Source organism: Barbus barbus, assembly GCF_936440315.1.
Source record: "Barbus barbus genome assembly, chromosome: 36".
Classification (NCBI taxonomy): Eukaryota; Metazoa; Chordata; class Actinopteri; order Cypriniformes; family Cyprinidae; genus Barbus; species Barbus barbus.
This window is the reverse complement of record NC_136714.1, coordinates 18,297,562-18,323,195: the sequence shown is the minus strand read 5'-3', so window position 1 is coordinate 18,323,195 and position 25,634 is coordinate 18,297,562. Positions and strand designations below refer to the sequence as shown.

The window sequence follows — 25,634 nt, the reverse complement described above, 5'->3', positions numbered from 1 at the left end:
ATGTCTTGAGGTACTGCATTTGTTGATTTATTAATCTTTTATTAATCTTAGTTAAATGTTAATTGAAACTAATGTTTACTAATACATGTTCTAATTAAAATCCAAAGTTCTATTTGTTGATATTCTCATTTGCTTCATAACCAAAATATTTCCAGATATAGGGCCCTATGAAATCCGTTTTATTTTTCCCCAAATTCCGTTTTATTTTTTTCTACATTCAATTTTTTCCATTTTAATTTTTCTGGATTCCGTTTTTTTCCGTTTTAATTTTTCTGGACTCTTTTTTTTATGGTCAAATTAAATGCTATTAATCTAAAAGCATGTCTAATTCATTAAAATCATGAAAATTATACAATTTAACATTTAATTTATTAAAAGTGTAACAAAAATGACACGTTTAGGGCCGTATGAAATGTTTTATTGTTTTCTCACCTTATGTTTTATTGTTACCAAATTCTGTGTTTTAGCATGTCTATTAGGCTATTTGAATGCATACAAAATTTTTTATTTATTCTTACAGTAGCCTTATGAAATGTGTTTTCCCCCTCAGAAATTCTGTGTTGTGTATTTAAATTTTACTGGATATCAGATGAAGGCATAAAACAATTTTAATTAATTTATATTTGAATTAATGAAAATTAAACATTTACATTTTTGCCAAATGAAGGGGATTTACTATTAAAATTAAAATATTTTGTGATTATTTCTTTAAAAAAAATGAACAGTAGTAGTAAGTAGTAGTATTATGTACATTCTACTAAATAATAGTAATATAGCCTATTTCTGGCACACGGTCTTTAATAGGCTAAGTTAAACCGAACTTTTATTTTGACGGGTTGCCGTGAATACTTCTAAAGTTCTGTGTGTGTATGATATGACGCTAGTTATACTCAAATCAAATGGTAAAATGCTCGTAAAGTGCCTTTCAGATCAGTTCTGGAGATATTGTAGATGTATTTATGTCCTCATTGAGACGGCAGACGCTGAAATCACCGCGAGCGCCACATTAGTAAACAAAACCGCACGTGCAGCACATTCACACAGAGACGCGCAGAACATGCAGGATTCATATTTAAATCGACTTTTGCAGCTTAATATTTACAGATACTAGTCCATATTGCGATTTGATTTAAGTGTAATGACCTACTTTCGATTAAGTCATCCAAACTTTGACAAATTCCGTGACATTCCGCATTAAACTGTAAATTCCGTTTTTATGACTGGATTCCGTGCGCGTTCTCTGCATCGCGGAGATCATAGATCCCTACAGATAGCGCTCCTGCTGTGTTCTTTAACAACCAGAGCAGTCATCTTTCTATTCACTTCACTTTTGCTATTTAACCAGAGCGAAGGAGACGAGTGCGGTCACGTGTGGTGCTTGTCCACGCGCCTTTGGAGAGAAGTGAAAGTGACAGCTCGGCTAGTATCAGTGTATCGATACTTCGGGAAATTAATATTGGTACCGTTCAGATATTTCAGTATCGATATTTATCGAAATATCGATATTTTTGACAACACTAGTACAGCGCTCTCTCCACCCTCAATACCACGACTGAGGTGCCCTTGAGCAAGGCACCGAACCCCCAATTGCTCCCCGGGCGCCGCAGCATGGCTGCCCACTGCTCCGGGTGTGTGTTCACGGTGTGTGTGTGTGTGTGCATTTGTTCACTACTCACTGCTGTGTGTGTGCACTTGGATGGGTTAAACGCAGAGCACCAATTTCGAGTATGGGTCACCATACTTGACAATACGTCACGACTTTCAAGAAGAAAAAACATAATCAGTTGTCAAGGATCTTGTTTTACCATAGAATATCAGTGTAGTTGACCATCTGATGTTGGTACAGCGCTCTCAGAGGAAAACAGTTTGAAGAAAGTCATCAGGATTCATCTGTGGTTCAGGTACTTGATTCAATAAAATACAAACAACCAAAAAAAAAAAAAAAACATTTGTGAGCATGTTAATATCAGAAGCGTCTATATATAGGTTTAATAGACTCACGCATGCATTGTACTATCGTAAAAAACAATAAAATACATTTTATATCTGAGAAACTAATTATTATTGTTTAGCACGTTATTAAAATCTATTTTTGAACAGAGTAGGCTATTAATCATAAACATGTTCTAAACATACTTAGACTCATAGCATTCATCATGTTACAGTGTACACTCATATTACTTTTATTATTTTATATGGAGCATGAAAATATCATCGTGCCATAACAAATTTAAATACAATGAATTGCCCATCAATTTCAAACATTGTAGTATGGAATTACAGTTTGGGAAAACAACTATGATTTTGCAGTTGTATAGCCTAGTATGTATGATTTTATAGAAGCTGTTATGATTCTGCAGCCATAGACTCACATATGCTTTGAACTACAAAAGGATGTACTTTGTAATATAAAAAAGGATATTTTATATCTGAGAAACTATTTATTATTGTTTAGCACAATATTAAATCTATTTGTGAACATTAAACATTCTTCTAAACATTCTTAGATGTGTAGCATTCATCATGTTGTCGTTTGGGAAAACCCCAACTAAATGTGTTCAAGTTTTGTCACAATAACACGCTAACTAATGCAAAAAAGAAGCATTACTTACTCAGCAGATCGATCGATGTCTTCTGGATGAACTCGTGTTCTTATTTTGAGGGAAATCCAGCCTTTACTCAGCGCGTCTTCTTCCAGAAACGAACAGTATAGTCGTGATGGGCGTCCTCCTGACTCTTTGTTTGTTTAGCGTCTCCATGAGCGCGGCTCACATGGTTATTTACATGTGAACGCGAGGGGGCGGGATCGCATTAAAAATGAGTTAGACGGGACAGACTGAACATCGTGTTGGTTTCATACGGATAACTTTATCACAGAATATTTGTTTTCGATAAGACATACTTCATTTGAAAGTAGACACTTCAAGCTTTCTATAGAGATGTCTCTGTCTCATGTCTCTGTGTTGAGTATTTGCTGAGTTACACTTCATTTTAGTGACGTGTTTCTAAAAGCAGATTGCGGAGATGGAGAAGACCGAGAGCGCACCCTGTTTGTTTTCTTTTTTTTCCCAAAACCACAAAGTTTTGTTATAATCGTGAGTGTACACAAAACAAATAGACACTTAACAGTTTCGATTGATGTATAACACTTATTTGTGTGACCAAAATCAACTGAGTATTTTTATTGTCTTTTGCACTGATCTTAAAAAAACCGAGCTGGTATCGCCGTCGATACAGCCGACCCCAGAGGGTTAATTCACGTGATTAATTAGCGTGACATTTGTGAGCGGGTTTAACCTTCTTTTATTATAAATGCATCTGTAGCAGATGAGGAAGAAGTCCTTTTGAACCGAGATGTTTAATTAGCGATTCATTTGATGAAGCCTTGTAAGCAGGCTAATTATTTTGCTATCAGCAATTATTCCATCATGCGATACAGCATCTTTGTGTTATGAGTTCAGCATGGTGATAGTCGCTCATCAAAATACATCTTGAGTGGAACATTTATGCTTTCACCTCAAAGATGTAATGCATCCATTTGGCAGTTGTTTTCCTGCCGACAATGACTGTGATGCATTGTAATAAGAAAATAAGATCTATAATTGAGCTTGTCATGGCGATGTTTTGAAATCTTTTTACCTTTGATTGCATGTCCTTAGGTGGTCCTCTAAGTGCTTGGTTGAATGCAACCCACACAGTAAAGCATACCACTCTATTCATGTATATTTTTATATTTCACGTGTATGTGCATTTATTTGACATATATACATCCATATGGTGTGTATTTGTCTATAGGGCTGACTGGCAGCAGCTTTAACGTTAAATGTAATAGTGATGTACTCTGTTAGCTGTCAGAGAGCATCTCTCTCTCTCTCTTCTCTGTCCATCAGAAGGCATAGCATCCTTGAGTGTCATGTTGTTGGGAGGTGTGAGGTGAGGAGTTGGTCACATTGACAGGGTGTATGTGTGTGTTTATTAGTCTGCTATTGCGTGGGTGGGGATGTCCGATGTCAGCATTGGTTAAGTAAGGGGGCTCTTTGTGCGTCTGACCTCAAAAAACAAAAAAAACACAAGTGACGTGCGTTAAAGCCAGCTAGTAATATGACTCAAGGTCAGAGCCTTTCCTACCCTATAGCTCTATACTTCTCTCTCTTTCTCTCCTTTTCTCCCTCCATCACTGCTGTTTGACAGCTCCTTAGGGACAGGAATACAGCGTAGTTATGATTGAAGAGTTGGCCCTCTGTCAACATGAGGTTGAACTTGATTTTTACATGTTTTGAAGACACTGTAAAAACACTGTATGAGCATATGCAAACTATTACTTGCGGCTAGATAAAAGAAGCCAGTGTTGCGATGGATGACTATTGTTATCAAGGTAAAGACGATTACAGTGACATACAGGAGTAACATTAAGCACGCGTGTGTCTGTTATTATTGATGCTCAAACTAATGTGCACTCTCGCCGCACTGATCACTATAACATCATGTTTCTGCTTGAACACAGTTCAGTATATTCACGTAGTTGTCAAAATTAATGTACAGCTAGTGTTTTATGATGGATGCTCGCATGTTTTGGAGAATTTGTGAGGATGGTGTTTATGTACATATGGGCATCAGACATGCTCCCAACATGATCGTTTGTTCTGACAGAGGAGCTGTTCACTGATGACATCGACCCGCCTTTAGAGTTTCCACACATTCAGAATGATTCCATTTTTCATTTGAATTTTAGCATGTTTAGCAAATCACTCTTCTTGTCAGTCAGCTCCACTCACTCTCCTCACGTGATAAATGAGATCCGACCTGTGATGTGACTGTCGTTTGGCACGCTGCATTGAGCAGCCGCTTTCAGGTTTTTTTTTCAGTTTTTAATTGTAGCGTCTGTTCTCTAACTGAACAAAATAATTTTTTCAACATTTGAAGTGGATCAAAACCTTTGATCAAAGTTGTCCTAAAACCTAAAAGCATTCTTGTCTTAGGACAACTTTGATTAACTTTTTTCATCCGCTTCAAATGTTGATTACTGTATAAAATAATATCTATGCTTTTTGGTTTCTAGGGTATTAATTTGGTAGGGTGGTTGCTAGGGCTGAGCGATTCATTGCATTTGCGATAATATCGCGATATGAAAAAACATGATTTTTCAACCGCAGAGGCTGCGATTACACTGTCACGTGACGCGAGAGTAAAGAGGTGTGTTCGACTTGAAGATCGATCGGTGTATGACATCAAAGTATGGCGAGAGAAAGCATAAGGAGACGTCCGCTCTCTTATAGCTCTCGCAGTATTTGATGACACACAGCGATCGGTCTAGCTGCGCTGCTTCAAGTCGAACACATCTAAGCAGTCTTCAGAGGAAGCATCAAGTTGGCACACTATGTTGCCAAGTCCTCAGTTTGTGGTCTTGCATATCATGCAGAATTGACGCGCTACATGTAAATTATATCCTTTGTTGTATTTTTCTGTCAAAATAACAGAGTTGCTTTTGAATTCTTCAGCTTTTAAGAACTGCCGGGTTTTCCGGTAGTGGGCGGGACTAATGCGCAAACGGCAATCTCATTGGCTGGCGCTCACCTATTATCCTCCCTGTTTTGATTTCAGCGAATCAGTTCGAGCCAATGCAGACATCATGATTAATATTCATGAACCCAGCAGCTCAATAATCCTTAGTGCGTTTTATATTGTTCTTATTAGTTGTAGAATTCGTAGCAGTTTTATCTTATCAGTATTGTTTGTAATTTTTTCCCCTCCTTTTTTTATAGAAACACTAAATGACAAAAAATATCTTAAGCACCACCACCAGACCTAAGTTCAGTCAACATGACAAATATGCATTCATACATGGTTATTCTAATTACTAAAGTTCTATCATCATTTAATGCTAAATTATCATAATATTATATAATGTTTGACTGACTGATGCTAAGTGAGATATTTAAAAAAAAACTGTGCCATTTTCCAAACATAAGCTTCATATATAAATATATTAGTATATCAGATAATTAGTATTAATCTGGTGAGTAAACAAAATAAAAAAATGACAAGCCAATGGAGATTCTATTGCCAAGTAGAGGTTGATAATATTTACAATAATCAATTGAATTTGATAGGTGTCTCTCACATTGTCCCACATAAACATTAAAATAGTGTAGATTAGTGTACAATGTTTTATAATAATAATTTATTCTATTTAGTGACCCATTTCATTCATTTAACATATTTAAAATTGGGGGCATCCAAGTTATTTGACATTTGAACATTTAAAAAAAAAATGTAACAATAGTTACTTTCCATGGTAATTAGTTTCTTTTATAATGATGTAACTCAGTTACTGTTTGTGAGAAGTAACTAGTAATATAACTAATTACTTATTTAAAGTAATGTGCCCAACACTGCATTCTATAGAATAAATTATTACTTGTCTTTGTTGAATAATACAGAATATAAAAAGTTTTAAAAAATAATCGCATATTAAATCGCAATCACAATATTGGTAAAAAAAAAATCGCAATTACATTATTTTCCAAAATCGTTCAGCCCTAGTGGTTGCTAGACTATTCTGGATAATTGCTTGGAGGATGCTTGGGTTTTTTCTGGTTTATTTGAATCTCTAATAATCAGCCATAGCAGAAAAAAGCATTTTTATGGAAGTGAAGCCACATAAAAGCCTGTGTTATGCCATTTATGGCCTGACAAATGTGGCATATTAAATGCATGTATAGCTCATTTCATTTCACACAAGAGCAGTAACAGCACCTAACTTAAGAATTGGCTCTTTCCAGTCATGATGCGAAGAGCTCCATAAAGCCATGATGTTTTGTGTTGGGTAGAAAGTCTGCATTATTCAAAGGTGTGAATCACGTCTATTAAATTGTAGTGACTTTGAGGCGTACCCTATACACGCTAAAGCAAAAGTGACAAGGCTTGCCTCAAAATCACTTTATTTTCCATGCCTCATGTTTTTTGCATGCTGCACAGCACCTTTTGCCCCACATAATCCCCGCATCTGGACAGACCAGGGACTTATGTGAGGATCCTGTTTGTGGACTTCAGCTCTGCTTTTAACACCATTATCCCGGAAACCCTTCAAAATAAACTAACTCAGCTCTCCGTCCCCACCTCCGTCTGCCAGTGGATCAACAGCTTCCTGACAGACAGACAGCAGTTAGTAAAGCTTGGCAAATTCACATCCAGCACTCGAACCATCAGCACTGGAGCTCCTCAGGGCTGCGTACTCTCCCCACTGCTCTTCTCCCTCTACACCAACGACTGCACATCTAAAGACCCCTCTGTCAAGCTCCTGAAGTTCGCAGACGACACCACACTGATCGGCCTCATCCAGGACGGTGACGAGTCTGCTTACAGACAGGAGGTTAAGGAGCTGGCTGTCTGGTGCAGTCTCAACAACCTGGAGCTTAACACGCTCAAAACGGTGGAGATGATCGTGGACTTCAGGAGAAACCCCCCTGCTCTCCCCCAACTCACCATCATGAACAGCACCGTGACTGCAGTGGAGTCATTCAGATTCCTGGGCACCACCATCTCTCAGGACCTGAAGTGGGATATTCACATTGACTCCATTGTCAGGAAGGCCCAGCAGAGGTTGTACTTTCTTCGCCAGCTGAGGAAGTTCAACCTGCCACAGGACTTACTGAAACAGTTCTACTCTGCCATCATTGAATCCATCCTCTGCACCTCAATAACTGTCTGGTTCAGCTCAGCTACCAAATCTGACCTCAGAAGACTACGGAGGGTAGTCCGGACTGCTGAGCGAATCATTGGTACAACCCTCCCCACTCTCCAAGAACTGTACTTATCCAGAGTGAGCAAAAAGGCTGGTAAAATCACTCTGGACCCCTCACATCCAGCACACAACCTCTTTGAACTTTTACCATCTGGTCGACGCTACAGAGCTCTGAGCACCAGAACGACCAGACACAGGAACAGTTTCTTCCCTCAGTCAATACATCTCATGAACACTCAATAAATAAACGTAGAACACACAACTAATACATTATCCATTCACCACACTCACTTATTTTATTTTCTCATTTCTAATTTGCACATACTTGACCTGTACATACATAGTCGCCTATATTATATATTATATATTGTGTATTTTTTTTTTTATTTTTTTTTTTGCTGCTTTGTACATTGGTCATTGGCTATTTCCTGTTATTTTGTTTCATTACCTGTGTCCTGTCCTGTTACTGTCCTTCTGTTACACTGTGGAGCTTCTGTCACTACAACAAATTCCTTGTATGTGTAAACATACTTGGCCAATAAAGCTCATTCTGATTCTGATTCTCATTCTGATTCTAATGTGTGAGATTAAGTGATTTGATGAGATCTCTGGAGGAATAGCCATGCCATTAATCGAATAATTGATCGGTCCTCCATTTGCAGCTTTCTAATTGGCCGGTGAATGTTCGTGAGTCCTGGATTTAAAACCCCAGCGGGTCGGCTCTCTGAGGGGTCTAGAGTCTGACCCGCAGTTATTAAGAAAAAGGTTGAAGTGTTTGCGTTTAGGTGTCTCTGTCAAGCTGCAATAGCCTGTGTCATTCAGTCCTGCCACGGCCTTTTCACTGTGCCTGCTGTATTCTGTCAGAAATCAGATAAGTGCCTTTGAAACATCTGTCATATTGTTACAAATGTCAATCATAGAGGAGGTGGAAGGCTCATGAATAAACCCACCTGTTGAATTATGGATGTTATATCAGTCAATCGTGCTATATTCGTTCCTTCTCTGTGTGTTGGCTAATGCTCTCTTTCTCATCTCTTCTTTCTCTCTCTCTCTCTCCCCAGGCCCTTTCCATCAGAGGACACAGCGCTGAATGAAGATGATGTGTACCGGAGCTTGGAGGAGCTGGCAGAGTAAGTGTTTTAAATCATAGAAACAGAGTATAATGGCAAGGAATAAATATTCTCTCATTTTAACTGTTCATGGTGTATTTACAGTTCACTGGCTATTTGTGGTTCCTTAAGGTGTGGTCACATTTCAGAAAAATTTTGTGGTCAAAAAAGATTCATTGTTTATTATCAATAGCGTAGAGAGGTAAGAAGTCACTTTCAAACCAAGAAGCTTTCTTTTGGTTAGTACAGCAATTTTGTGACCAATGTGATGAACATTATGTGCATGGAGAACTTTTTTGCAAAACTGTACACTTGGATTTCTATTGAAATTACTACAAAATTAAGAACCAAGAAACTAAATGTGACCACACCTTTTTTTCAACTTTAGTGGCATTATTCCAAACTAAATTTACTCTTCTAAGGTCACACATATGTGCCATTGTCACATAGTACTTGATATTGTTCTTGTGATTTCTGGAATGTACATTATTTCCATTTGTCAGTACTAATCCTTGGAATTAATTATACTTTATAGTGTGATAATGCCATGACTAATCAAAATGTCCTGGGATTTATATGCATTATATACAATCAATGCTATAGTTTTCCAAGCTCTTATGTGCCCACTTGAGGAAGACTGCTTTTGTGTTTTTTAGAAAATAGGTTAAGTTGAAATTTCCTGCTTCCAACCTCTAAGCATTAGCTTCATGCTACTTGGAATTTTCTGACCTCCTCCTGAAATGCAATGGACCATTGCTTTATCTGTTGGCATCTTGGAAATGGTCAAATGATGAAGTCATTGAATTTGCCCAGGCTGACCTGAAGTTGGATGTCCTAATGTGCTGTTCCAGTGGTTGTTTTAGGTGACTAGGAGGTGGTAGAATTCCAAGTCCAGTTTTTATGGAGTGCTGCTTTTATTAGTTAACTAACTGAATGCAACTGGAATGGAATTAAATTATTTATTAGTCACCTCTGCACCCCACCCTCCTAGTCTCTGACTGGTCCAGCAACCTTGGTACAAATAGCCAGACGGTAAAAGCTCTTCCGGTTACCATGGCAATGCCATGCTTTGCTCGGAGCGTGGCAAGATGACAATGTGGGCGTTAAGAGGAGTGAGGGAGAATGAGGGAGGGGGTTGTGCCAGTGGTGACAGGCCCGATTCCTCGCTGATTAATTGTGAATAATTAGGCAGCTGGGTGGATAGGTGTCATTCATCAGAGGAGGACGGCATGACACAGGCGTGTTAGTGCACACTGCATACATTAAACCTCTCACAATGCCTGTTACAAACTTCTGTGGAGCTGTAAATGGAGATGATCTTATATCAGACCTCAACCGTCTCCATTTACTAGCAGACCAAAGAAACATAGCCTGTGTGCGTGTTGTTTTGAGCCAATATAAAGTGAGGGAAGACAATCAGCGCAAATAAAAACACGGCTGTGAGGGACCGAAGTGTGATCTGTCCTGGTGGTCCAAAACTTATTGTCACAACCTTGTTTTGTTGGATGATTTTAATTTGGCATTACAAAGAGACATGACAATTGAGGGGGGACAGGCTCAGGCTGGATTTGAATCTAGGATTTGGACTGGAGATTTTGCTACAATGTATCCTTCTGTAAACATAAGGGATGAACAGAACTGCTTTATGCTACATATTTACACATGAGAACAACAAAGAAACATGAAGTAATGCAAAAAGATGAGAAAGAACTTAAAGGATACTGGTAATCAGGGCTTGACACTTACCTTTTCCCCAAGGAGCACATGTGCTCCTAAGTCAAAAAATTTAGGAGCGCATTAAAAAAATTTAGGGGCGCAATGCAAATTTTTCAAATTAGGTGTTTTAGCTTAATAAGGGGATACAAAGAGACATTTACAATCACAATTATTTAATTTATCATATATATCATAATAGGCTAATTATGTAATTAGTTATAATCCTATTAAACTGTGTCGGTATAAAATTTCCACAATAATCATTGAAGCTTTTGTCACGGTATATGTTTTTGTTTATAAATCACAATATATAATTTCTAAGTGAAAAAAAGTGTTGTCCTCCTAACAGGTTAAATAACTTTATTAAAGATAATTGACTAAAAGACTTTTATAAAAAAAACATAAAAATATAAAGTAAACAAGTGTTTCAAGATTAGAGTGCAAAAGATTGTTCAAATGAACGAAAGAACAATATAAGTAAGGTCCATTTGTTAACATTAGTTAAAGCAGGTTAACATTAACTAAAAATGTGCAATAGCTAATTGTTGCAGTAGTTAATATTCTTTGTTAATGTTGATTAATAAAAAATACAACTATGTTAGTTAATGTTAGCTCCATTTAATTATATTAAGACAACTTTTGATTTTATAATGTATTATTAAAAGTTGTAATTAAGATAGCATTATTAATAAATGCAGTCATTGTTTTTTTCATGTTAACTAATGTAACTTGTGTTACTGAACAATAATAACGAATCAGTCGTTGATATATAGGTAGGCCCACTGTTCTCTATTATAGATCAGTGGATGGGCCATGTTTTAGCTTAGAAACAATGTTTGAAAATAAATAGCTCATTAAGTAAGAATTATTTGATGCTATTGTGAAGACTAAAGCGAATATAAATATCTAAATGACTGCGAGTGTGAAACATTATTTACAGTTTTAGGAAAGTAGCGCAGCTGATTTGTTTACTGGGTTACCGGGGTAACGGCAGCGGCAGCGCCCTCTAGTGGTGAATGTGCGTCATTCAGCGCGTCTTCACTTTAACTCGCTCCGCTTTTCTTCTCATCTGTGCTCATTTAAATTAAACCGTTGCCTTTTTAAAGTTCTAAAGTAATCATATGAGGCTGCATCGCAATTTTTCCATAAATAAACAGAATAAATTAATACGTTTGTTATAGGCTACTGTATAAGTTAGGCTGTTTTGTATTTTGTTTTGTATTTGCACTTGTGCTCCTAAATACATTTTCCAGTTCGCACACATCTATTTTTAGTCGCAAATGCGAGTGAAATGCTCGCACTGTCGAGCCCTGCTGGTAATGTCTGCACCATGTTGACCCTAGTTCAGGGCTCAATGCTGCAAGAGATTTTTGGGCCAGTTGGGCTGCATTGCCACAAAAATCATACATTTATTGATTTGTTTTATGACTGTCAAACTAAGGTATAACGTTTTTCTTAGATTTATTCTACAGTGTTGTTGCAAATTTTTTTGATTCGTCAGCGAGAAAGTTATGAAGCTGGGCGACAAAGAGGTTTTATTTATACCTTAAAAGTAGGGGTGGGCGATATGGGAAAAATATCATATCACGATTTTTTTTTAGAAATATCACGATTCACGATTCTTTGTCATGTTGGTTTTACTATTTTGGTTTTACAAGTTGTCTGAGCATTACAGCCAAACTAGAAAGACAAAGCCTTTCAAGGTAACAAAAAAATAAAAAAGAGATGGCAGATATTTAGGCCAGAGTGGGCGAAGATCAAAATCTTTGTCATCATTTTATCTTTCTTATTAAAAAATAAGAACAAAGATACACATTACAAATACACATGATATACAAATAAAAAAAAAAGTGCTTTATTTTCAGGTACAATAGGTTTATTTAGCAGAGCATTCAATGAAATTGAATGAACAAATATAAAAATAAAACACTACACAGACTGATTCCTAAAGCAACTGTATTAAAGTTTTTCAGTCAAGAATAGTGAGTGATTTTTCTCTTTGTGTTTTGTTGTTTTGTTAACGTTAAATTAATAGTTCCCCAAAAAATAAATATTCTGTCATCTGCCTGTCAATTCTGTCATAATGTTTTATTTTTATACCATCATTTTCTCAAAAGTTGTTTTAAACCTGAATGAGTTTCTTTCTTCTGCTGAACATAAATGCTATTTTGAAGAAGGTGGAAAACCAAACAGCTGCTGGTCCACAGTGACTTCCACAGGATTGTTCTTTCCTTTTATCAAAGTCAATGTGGACCAGCAACTGTTTGGTTACCCTCATTCTTCAAAATATCTTATTTTGGGTTCAGCACAAGAAATTAATAGAGGTTTGGGACAACATGTGAGTGAGTAAATAATGACAGAAATTACATTTTAGGGTGAACTATCCCTTTAATGACAGTCGACAGCATGTTTAGTGTCCTGTCCCTTTAAGACCTGCACGCATCTAATATACAGTACAGGCACGCATCCGTTTCTCTCTCAACTATTTACTTTCATTTTAGAGATAACCAACTCAGTCTGTATGTAAACCTTGTGTGTTTTGACAGTATTAGCGCAAAAGATAAGTTAGTTGAGTAATCAGGCCCTCGCGCTGTTAGACAGGCTTTTTAGTGCGCGTGCTTCAGGTGTATACGCTCAGAACAAGCGCACGTCAGACCAGCGCGCGAATGAAACATTTAACCAGCAAGGCTTGTGTGCAAATGATGTACTCTTGCGATCGCGAATAAGTGCAGTGTCCTGTCAGAGAAACTCTACTGCTGTATGTCGTGTTGTACAGTACATAGAGACGGAGGCGTCAGAACTGTATTTGACATAATGTGTGCTGTAGCACGATACTACGATATTTCTTCAAAAGCAGATCGTGGAGACATTTTTATCGTCCACGGTCAAAAATCGTCATATCGCACACCCCTACTTAAAAGTGACTTGTTGAAAGCATCAAATCAGTATTATTTTGCATTGTTTTTGCATTTGCCATTGTCTTCAAATAGTGTTTATGGATTTATTCCACTTATAGCATTTTTTTTTATTTGTAAATAAATTGTTTAAATGTTTGAAGGATTGTTTTTTATTAATGATATTAATTTTCCAGTAATATAATTTAAAAGTATTTTATTTAGGTGAGTATCAACAAATACGCAAAGTTTAAAATAGAAACAATTTTTTAATTCATTTACCAGATAAAAACACTGGAAATCTGTAAGAAAAAGTCTATAATAATATTCTTATTATTTTATTTTTACCGGTTGGGCATAATCTCAGTTACACAACAGTTTAACATACTGTATCTAACAGAGTTGTCCTCCATCTCATACTGCTTCATTTGTGTCAATATGCAGTTGACTAGTTTTTTTTCTGTCATTTCAATGGATTTTTTATTATAATTATTATTATTTTTACAGTAAATATTTACTGTTGACATATCAGAATTCATAAAACAACAATTTTCAATACATCACTTAAATGTTTAAGTTTGCAAGACATAAAAAAACAGTATCAACAAATGTTAGAATAGTTCTGTCAACTGACCCAAAACTTTCTTACACTAGCCCCCGGCCTTTGAACCACCTTTACTGTTGAGTCCTGGTATATGTAAGGCCATATGTGGACCTTTGACATTTCCGCTGTCGACGGCTTCTTTCGCTGATCCGTATCGACTTTAGACGCTGCCTGATATAGCCTGAAGTGATTGCTGACCTCTTTCAATTTTCTTGATATCTCTCTGCCATCTGACCCCCTCTTTACTTCCAGATTCAAGTCGAAACACATTTCAGTGCCTAATCTAAGAGAGGTTAAACCCACGTCCAGCACACAAGCACTCACTGCACCGCCGGTGATGGAACAGTGAATTAGAGCGAATTAATGAAACTACCCATCCATGCAGACCCATGACCTTTTACAGCTGTAAATATGGTTCAATTCCACCACAACGCTGCCGTCTGATTAATGGAAAGGTCCCCGATATGATGCGCCGGGACACAGTTTAACAAGCACTTTCATCAGGCTGCTCGGAGCACTCTTAATTGGACTGTGATATCATTGTCTGCTTTAATGGAAACGTGCATGAAAGGGTGTGCTGCAGTGCTACTGAACCTCAGGAAGTCATGTGGCTTCAATAGGTTTATTCACATAAGCCCTGTGTCTGTTTCTATTAGACTGGAGATGTTTTTCAACATTGTTCCGTAAATGGGGCCAAATGCAGTGCGAATGAGAAGACTGCTGATTGTGCTCAATAATAGTGTTGTATCTTTCAGTTATTGAAGTAAAGAGCATGGTTCACTTTAGGAGATAAAAGGTAGAAAGTGCTAATCAAGGCGCTTTTGTGAAAGGTTAATGGTGTTGAAGAAGCTCTTTGGTCGGGCTTACTCTTGAATGTGAGAAAAGACTGAGACACTCCTCTTCAAAAGAACATTAAAAGACAGACAGGGTTCACTCATACTGCTTATGGCCAGCAGATTTAAACTTGGAGATTTATGAGACTGTGAGGGATGACAGTACAGTCAGTTTAGTATGTCAGACTTTCTGAAGGTCCTTTTTCACATCTAATTTTTTCCAAACTGAAAATTTCAGAAAGCTGTATTTTTTTTTTTTTTTTCAATGCTTTATTTCTTCCCATTTAATGTGAGTATGGGGATTGACAGGCTCAGTATGATCATCTGAAAGATACATAGAACAGTTTCTGAACTAAAGATATTTAGGCCCAATCCCAATTCTAATTTATACCCCTTCCCCTTCCCCTACCCCTCCGCCTACCCCTTCTCCTTGTCCCTTGAAACAGAGTGTCAAGGGCTAGGGGTGAAAATATTCCCCTTAAGAACTGGGACACCACTACTATACCGTCACACGTCATCATACGTTGTCTAGCTCCTACAATAAACACACCTATACTGGTGTGCTGGTGTGCATTGGAGCCTTACCGTTTGTTCTATATTAATGTGCTGCTTACTGACACACACACACACACACATACATCGGAGATCGCGCAGCTCACACACCAAGGAGCAAAGAAACTTGTCAACGCTACCCCACGACTTTTATTAATAACAGTTTAAATACTGAATCGCTACATTATATTTTCCAGCAACGAGAGGAAAAAATTGAAGTAAACTCACTCATTGTAAAGAGAGACATGCACACACTCAACTTTCATCTCTCTCTCTCTCTCTCTCTCTCGAATTGGCAATAGGTATTTGAAAAAAGTTTAGTGAATTCTAATTATTGGGGGTACTAGCCCAATTGTCTATGGTTGTTATCGCCCTGATCAGACATGAAAATATGTTGTGGCACTATCGTGCAGTCTGTAATGATATGACATTTTTTTGCAAACATTTCTTTGAATAACATGACCATAAATATGAGCACACGATTGAATGTAACATAAACAAATGATTACTTTTCATTAAGATCTTTATTAATGGCAATGATGCTTACATTTATGTGTCTTTTTTCGGGCTGCCACTAACAACTATTTTTATTTCAATTAATCTATCGACTAATTTATTGATTAATCAATTAATCTAAACGATTAATTTCCCACACCAAAAAAAGCAATTTTACTTAAGAATATTTTATTAAACTATATTTTATTAAACCAAATGAAATCCAAATTTCTATGAAATCCTTTTTTTAAAGCAAAAGTAAAGTGCAACATGTAGAATGCAAGAAGCAAGTGTCCATCTCATAGTCCAAATCACTGAAAGTTCAGTATTATAGTGTAAGAATGACAACATATCCATGTGTTCTAGACTACTACTAATACAATTATAATCAAAAAACACTTTTTAAAGGAGTATTTACCAGAAATATTATTTACCAGAATTTATTTAGGAGAAAAATGTAAATGTGCAGTATATCTGGGGGGGAAAAAAAACACTTTTTTAAATTTTTTTTTAATAAAATCAATTATTTGGAGATGCTTTTGATTATTAAAATTGAATGGAATCATTAAAATCCAGAAAATTATGGAAAACAGAATTTGGTTAAGATAAAACTGTAAAACTCAGGCTTTTTGACTAGTAAAATTTAATTTAACCATTAAAACTGATTTTGGAAATAAAATATGTATTTCAAAGGGCCCTGTAATTATAAGTAATTTTTTGTTGTAATAAAAATAGATGTAAGTGAACAATAACCTTTAAAATTACTTAAAATACATATATAATAGCAATGATGCAATAATAATTATTTCAAATAAAAGCATTACAACAAAGGACTGCAGAGGGCGCCAACAGCCTGATGATTATTTTTACACATTACTGTGCGATCTAATCCATGTTTAATATTGACCAAGCACCATTTAATTAAAGTGTCCACTTAATCTTTAATATTTGGCCATTTATTTAGGACAGAAATGCGATAGCCACTGTAATTAAATGAATATGTGGACATCAAAACGTGTAAACTCAGAATGAGGTTTTGAGTTTTTATTTTGAAACCGCGATGTATTCTCCTGTGTTTGCGTAGATTTATAAATGATTTACCTTACAAATCTGATGAAATGTAAATGTGAACGGAGCCGCTGTGTGACGCACGTACTTAACCTACACGCATGTAAATAATTAAAGCGCATATACTGTATTGGAACTGCATCGCATATAATTATTTAATTAAATCGTACCGTTTGTGAATTCACAATTATGCTTAATTATATATCATGCAGCCTTGGAAAACAGTCTAATAATGTGTTTTATAGATTCTCGTCCGTCGTCGACGTGAGCAAAATGAAGTCGAGGATTTTTACAAATTGAATAGTCTAATAAAATCGATGAATTGCGACAGCCCTAGTCTTTTTGTTCGTTCGGGCAGCCATGTTGCTGCTGTAGCTGGTTTATGCTGATAATTCTTATACCCCTTCGTTTGAAGTGTGGTCCCGAAAAATCTTCGTTTGCAGGGCTATCTGGCACTTCCCCTTTCCCCTACCCCTCTGTTTTGCGCGTTCACGTGAAGGGATAGGGGAAAGGGGAAGGGCTAAGGGGTAGAAATGGGATTGGGTAATAATAAAAATTTGTATATATATATATATATATATATATATATATATATAAATGCAATTTTTTTTTAATTCTGTAGCCTGTACATTTCACATCATTGGCCAATGTGTTTGTAGCAGTGGTTCAGAAGGGGAGCTCCATCACAAACTATTGTGTTTATTTTCGACACACCTCTGTATTTTGACGTTAACGGGTGCTGAACCAGGGACTGTGGTCTTGAGTGCTGTGTATTCAGGTATGCCCTGATCCGAACTGACTGCTGTTGGTAATTCAGTGGTATAAATGTGGCAGGGTTGTTAATTCTGATTTATTATCTATGAGTAATCTGCGAGTTCACATCCAATCCAGCCCTATTAGATTTCCCAGCATCATCATCTCTTTTCACTATATTTAATGTGTTCATCCAAAAATTGGCAAAGCATGAAATTGTTCAATTTTAGCAAGCAGACTGTCCCTTTCTCCATCAAATAGCAATCATATGTCTGGATGTACATCATGTCAGCAATGATTTACTTCATCCTAACTGGTTGCTGCTATGTTACATTCTCACCTGAGGCATTGTGGGTAATGGAGCCTCAGGCTAAAGCACTCTTAGCTTCCAGGAGGGACAAATGACTGCCATTGGCACCTGTCTCTCCTGGCACCTCAGACTGAACTCAACGACCTATTCAGTCAAGATGATGGACGTGTTTGGAAATTTGACAAACCTTCAGTGGAATCCTCAAATAATGTACAGAACTTCTCAACTAAGTAGTTTTGCTGCTTATTCAGCCCTCATTAATAGATACCCTAAAACAAAGATTTCATTAAAATGAGAAGTTTCGTTAGCCCTCATGACTTGATTTTCACACATTAATAAGAAACTTTAACTATTTAAGAAATAATATGCTTATTTTTTCCCAAAAAATTTTAAATGCATTTAGTTTCTTTTTATTTTGTTTCTCGTCTTTGTATTTGATTCAGTCCCAATGGAGACCAAGGGGATATTTTTTGCCCAGAACTGCAGTTTGTTTTCTTCAGAGAGAGGCTTTGAGACTCGAGGTCACATCTTCTGACAGATATGCAAAATGCTGCCTGTCTGATAACATATGTACAGATCTTTATACCATGTTGGCCTCTTCTAGTACACAGGGTCAGTGTGGCTGGGTCAGTGTGCCAGGCATGCAGAAACAGCATGTGGTTGCCTTTTTCTTGCCATGCCCTGAGTCCATATGTAGCCTCTTCTGCCAGTGTTGTGAACTGTTCCCCTTTATCTTCCCTCTCATTAATTCATCCCGGGTTACTGGGATCAGTTCTAGTATGACAGTGTGCGGTAAAGTTAACTTTTATTGACATACTGCTATGAGTTTGGGATGGATCCTTTACTCTGCTCTAAACATGGTTTTCACTTTCTGGGTTTGTGGTTGGCTAAGCGAAGGAAACAGTCAAGAATGCTGTTACACAAGTGAAATCAGCACTTGTGAGTGGTCTCGGAACAACCTCTGTGGTCCTGATGGTTTAGACAGCATGAAACCACAAAATATTTCGTAATTTCAGTGAATTCTTGGTTGTGGCCCAAATGGAGTCGTACTCCGGTATGAGAAAGAATCTTTCCACACTTTCAGTATACAGATTATGACTATTTACACCATATTGATTCATAAACCAGTCAGGATTTTTCCATTGGCACTCATAGATGTATATGTACTTTATTATGCCCACCCACCAGAACCACAAGTTGGATCAGCCTTAATAACATTCATTTTACAGCGGAGCTGGTCTTTGGTTTGTTGTATTCTTATATAATGAAGCATTTTGTGATCTTTCCATGTGCTCATACTGATTATGGCCAAAAGTTTGTAATTTCATGTAATGACACCAAATGGGGTCATGTCATTGGATGCAAAAGTGGACAACCTATTTTTGCCAAACTTATTTATACCATGAGGAAAAATAACCACCTTTTTTGACAGTCTGTCTTCTTTCATCCAGCACGATACACACAAAACCTCACAATCCACTGTACAGATCACTGCATCTCACATAATGCAGATAATGGATTTGAGGTCACATGATAGAGCCTTCAGAATTCTTTTTGCCTCAGTTCCTTTGCAGTTTGGAACTAGTGTGATTCAGAGGGACAATGTGTTTTTTTTCTTTAGTCCACTGAACTGTGACAGACAACAGCTCTGCGAGTGGGGAAAGTCAACTCAGCTAATGAGGGAGGACAGCAAGCCATCCGTCCTTCAGGGTGAACTGTACAACCTCAATTAATACTTCAAACAATCCCTTCTCCTTGTGGACACAATGCTGAATGTTAGATTGAGGCCAGCACCTTTCTTTTTATTAGCTTGTCCATTTCTGCCTACTTTTCAAAAGGAACTGTTGAAAAAGGAATGCCATTTAAATCATGTTCAAAAAGGTAATTATTTTGAATTCCGCAATTTCACAGTTCTCTCAAAGGATTTTCAAAGTGAAGGTAGTCCTATCCATGTACTGGTCCCGCTGTAAAACATGAAAGACAGTTCAATAAACTTTGAGCTTTTCACCCTTTTTTGTACTGATTGACAGAACAGTTTTCACCAGAAGCTTACAGGAATTACAGTAGTTATATTAATATATCAGTTTGCTTTTGTTACAAGTGTTTTACAGGCGTGTATGTGTGGCAAATTATTATTAAAATGTATTTAATTTATATATAGGGTAAACGTACCTATTACGCTCACGTACCCATTAAGCACACTTCCATATTTGAGCTCAGATTATAAAAGGAAAACAATGTATTATCATACTTGATTTATTAACCAATTGATGTGTTTGTTACTACTGTATATACCTCCTGTAATTTCAAGTCAGTCAGATCATTGCACACTGAGATACGAGTCTCCATGTGTTCATGATCTAGTGATCATTTCCATAAGCGATCGTCATTTAAATTAACGATTAATTAATCGATAACCTTAACGCTGTGAAATGTGTCTATTGCAGTGGCATATATTCACCGCCTGACAGGATGTGCAAATGCCACTCAAAACGCAGGCTTTCTCACCCGAATGACAGGGGTTTTAGTCTAAATAAAAGGCTAGTGGCAGGACTGTAAAATGAATAGATGTGATTATGATCATTTGATAAAATGAAGAGAGTGTGCCGTAGTACGGGTAATTTTACTTTGTTGGCTGTTTCAGATCCCCACTGCTGAATGCGCCTCTTTAAATGGTTTCATTGTACTCGTTGTTGTATTTTAAAACAATTGCAATGTTTGCAGTTGACATTATTGGCATTCAAATAAAATGATCCCAAACGTAACTGCGGCTCGTGGGGCTGCGCCACGTGGTCAGAGAACCACTTCTATCGGCAATGCTACGGAAAACACTGCTGCTGACATGAAACATTTTAATGCGAGTATGACACAAGTAAGGTACAAAGCTTTGTTTATAAAAGAAATAATGGGTTAGCAGGCAAATGTTACATTGTGACTATGCGTTTGCATTCATGCTGTTCGATACCTGTCCATTTAAAGCCATACGTGGCTTTATGTTATTTTCTGCCGGTTGGTCACAAATTTCCAGGAATTTTATAATATTTGTTGTTTCTTTTCCCAAATCCTCGCCGTCTCACCCTCTAATTTCGCAGGTTTATTTTATTGTCATTCACTTTAAGCACTGTTTTCGCATCGCTTACTGTGGCAAACATGCAGGGGGAAATGAAAGATTTTGTGGCAATGAATTAAGAATTCGTTCCTATGACTTAACGCTAATTTGTTCCTTTATTATAGTTAAATCATGGTTTTTCAATCACAAATTATTAAGTCAAATGGACTTGCCTAAGCCTAGCCCTATATAGCCTATTTATATCTCTGTCATGCTTGTGTCCCGCAGCCCTGTCGAAGCGCAGAGCGCAGATATAATTGCGCAGAAGCGCAGATATAATTGTATTAAACAATTATATCTGGGGAAATTATAATTAAACATGAGTTATTTTCTACATTTCAATACAAAATAAATGTATATTGTTTCTGTTTTAATGTACTTTTAAAGTTTGGATCACATTAAAAGCATAATTTGTATTAGTGATCGACCGATATTTATTTTATTTTTTATTACCAATTATACCAATACCAATTATTTGTATGTTTATGTGCCCGATAACCGATATGCCGAACCAATATTTATTTACTGTTATAAAGTAAATAAATGACTGCGTGAAGCAAGTCCATACTTCACTTTGGTTTTTCCTCCTTTCAGTCATCTTAACAAAAGATGTTTTGAGAATTAGCAGTCTTTCACGCAGGGCTCTAGACTCATTCTTCCCACTGATCTCACTTTTGCGACTAACTTTCTCAGTTGGTCGCACGAGCACATAATTTGGTTGCAATTAGTTTTTTTGTTTTTTGTTTTTGCACATTTGAACATTTGATTAATCAATGCATGCTGATGAACTTTTATCATAGTTTATAGTTATATGGTAACGAAAGTGTTCAACATTCAACTCGTTCTTTTTCGTCGGTATTATTTGTGATTTAAATTTTGTGAACAGGAATTCCTTTTTTTGTGCGCTTTCACTTTAAAATTTGCGATCTTGGTGTCACATTTACAAGAAAAGATAATTGTCTGTTTTGCTTATATCTATACACCTTTCATTTTTTAAGACTAAAACAAAAGATGGATTCATTGTTATTCTTAATTAAAAAGCACAACAACAATAAAACAGTACATTGACAATGACAAACTAGCTTACATAACATTTACTAACAAAAACGAATAAGACGAGGCATGGCATAGGGCACATCGTATGCTGTGTAATATACCGAGTATATTACAGAATGTTTAGCAAACTAGGAAGCAAATAAATATTAATATATATTTTTTTTAAACTAAGGAAAGCCTCCATAGCATAACGTGAGGTAAACAGCAAAGATAACAAGCTTGCATGTTTTTTCTACACGAATACCACCATGTTCACCTTCTCTGGTTTAAGAAGCGGTCTTTTACTATAGTTTGAAAACAAAATCCTCCGTTGCGCTCCATCCGCGACGCGCACCTTCACGCTCGTGCTGACGCTTGAGTATAAACCAGGCTCTACCCACGAAGCGCTCGCGCTGAAAGCACCTCTCTTCACGTGATCAGTTAAATCTGACTCCTGCTACAATGTGCCGTGGCTCTGCAGCGCGCGCTGTATGAAGCAGATGCTTTGGAGCAGCGCAGACCATGCACTCGTACAAATGCGACCACGTCAAATTTTAACTCGCAAAAAATTACCATTTTGGTCGCAGTCTTGAGCCCGTCATGTTAAATTTAATCTTTGTATTACAACAATAAAAAACATTTTATTTATAAAAAGCTTTAGCAGCAACACTAATATTAGCAGTAAGCAAAATAAACGTAGAATGTCTAATGTTTTCAAATGGAGAAAATAAATAAAGGACAGGAATCATATCAACTTCATTTTTAACTACAGTTTTAGTAGGTTTATAAGCTGTTTAATAGGATAAAGAGTGAACAATAATTCACTGGATAATGTTAATTCACGGAATAATATTCTCTGGAATATTGGAATATAACAAGCATTGTATTTTATTGCATTTCTCAACTGGCATGCTCTAAATTATGCTGCTGACAGCGCGGTTTATATGCCTTTACACAGAACTATAGGCTACTCAAACTGCGATCGATTGCAGAGAATTCCCATAGAGTTGTATTAATTTAGATGTTTATAAACAAAATAATGGTTATATAGTAAGTGTTAATACAATTTAGGGTGCTTCAAAAAAGTGAATCTTGTTAAAAGTTACATGCAGTGGCCGTGCTGAGCATTTCTTGAGCATCAACCGCTGAGTGAACTGCAATATGAAAGCGGCTTCACGAGACTAATGATGAGCATATAGACAACAGAGAGAGAATTAAAATCAATGCTTTTATTTCCAACATGCGCTAATTCATGGCTGTGTTATTTCAGGCAAAGTTATATCTTTATAGGGACAGAGCTTGACAGAGTATCATATTTCTTAGAGCCAAGTTGCATAAACTATATATCAGGCATTTATGTAATACATCTAATTTGTGCATTAATGACTGTAATATTAAATACTTAATAACTACAGCAAATCAAGTACCTGCACGCAATTCTCAAAACACCCACAAGATGGCGGTGTTTATCGGGGAATCCGATATTACAAAACCGATATCCGATTATGGAAAAATGCTTAAATATCGGGAAAATATTGGTAAATCGATATATCGGTCGATCTCTAATTTGTATGTTAGTGTAATTTTCGCCAAAGATCCAGCCCCGTTACGTCACTCACAGCTGCTTGCACGTGTTTTGCCGCACACACCCCAAAATAAAACCGCTTAATCGGCCATCGATAGCTTTAATCGATTATATCTCTTATCGACAATTAATCGATCGTCGATTTAATCGTTGACATCCCTAGTTCACAGCTGTCTGAAAACTTTCACTAACAGAGGAGCCCTTTAAAAGTCCTTTTTTTTAAATTTTTTTTTTAGATCTTTAAGCCTTTATTTTGGGTAAGTTTCTCTACTTACTGTAAAATTAAGAGATTAATGTTCAGACTTTTGCATAATATAAACTGGAACTTGGATGTGGGAAATAATTACAGTTAGATGACTAGCTGTATAAGATTGTGTGCAACGCTAATATTACTTCACAGGTATTACTGACTTGTACTTTTAAATCCATAATATTATAAATTGATAGTTTATTGCTGGTCTGTGGTTTTATACTGCTGCAATTTTTAATGATTTCACATTATTGTAAGGTGAGCTTAAAGGGTGCACTACTGTGAAAATCACACAGCTTCAGTGTGATATCAGTAATAAAAAGTATGATTTCATAGATATTGTTCATAATAAAATACATATGAACATAATACATGACCGAGATTATTTATTTTGCAAAATCTTGCCATTTTAATAAATATTACATGAAATTTATAAAAAATTGTTGCTGCTCCAATTAAGCTCAGTGTGCTCTCTTTAAGCTCTTCCACACTGAACGTCTATGTAAATACTTCATAAACAGACTTTAAATATTAACTGATGGTTGTCACTTAAGTTAAAAGATTTTCTATAGATTCTGTCAGTTTAAATCTACAGACTGGTTCTGACCTTTGGCAACTAGCATCAACTTCTCCAGGCTGTAAATCAGTGGAAAATCGGGGCAAAAATCATGTAGTGTATTCCAGCCTTAAGAGGCTATAGATAAGTTGACGTCCATTTAATAAGAGGCTTCATAATGAGGCCAGTTGCTGTGTTCGTCACCATGAATTAAATGTTTTATTGGTTTGTTTGTTTTATTTGATTTTTGAATATGTGTTACTTAGCTGAACGTGGACTAGTATAGGCTAGATGTTGCAGTGTGCTTAAACAACACTTCACTATGAATATATAACTGATCAAATTGAATGCCTTGTTGCTTTTGTTTTTTTAGTGTTGTTTCTTTTTTGTGATTGACAAAAAAATGTTTTTCAATTATTCTTTAAAAAGGTTGTTTAAAATAAGTACCCACTAAGCACAGCCAGACTTTTTGCATTTAATGATGTATATCATAATTGAAATGCTTTTGTCATTTAAAATAAAATTTAATATATCTTGTGCACTAAGAATGTCTCAATGTAGATTTTGGTGAGCTCAATAGTTACGTTTACCCTAATAGCACATCAATTCATTTTACTCTTATTCTTAAAAGCAATTTAAGATGAAAATAATTATAAACACAGACAGAAGTCTTTGTACAGTATAAACAAACTGTTTAACAAGACCTTCTAGCAATACATCAAATTACCCACAATGCCCCAGGAGATCTAATATCAAAGAGTTCCTGAATCCACACATTGTTCACAGAAGGTAACAGTGGAATTGCTCTTATTCAGCAGCCACAGGCACGAACCAAAGAATTTCAGTCACTCAAATAAATAAAACACTCAAAAATTATACTCTTGAGTATTATTTGTTCTGAAAGCCATGTGAGAGACTGAAGGTGATGAAGTTCCATGTAAAATTGTGCAGCTGTTTTCTCTAATTTATATTTCAGGCAGCTGTTCTAGATGTGCAGGTATAGAAGGTCACACAGATGGAT

The 25,634-nt window shown here is 36.4% G+C and overlaps 1 protein-coding gene across 1 annotated transcript in view; it reads left to right on the top strand.

The window, feature by feature from the left end:
* LOC306856179 (guanine nucleotide exchange factor VAV2-like) overlaps nt 1–25,634 on the top strand; it is a 249,109-nt gene that overhangs the window by 181,022 nt on the left and 42,453 nt on the right. Inside the window, exon 4 of the mRNA XM_079395263.1 lies at nt 8,806–8,874. Coding sequence (XP_079251389.1) covers nt 8,806–8,874 — 69 coding nt within the window. The remainder of the gene's footprint in view (nt 1–8,805; nt 8,875–25,634) is intronic.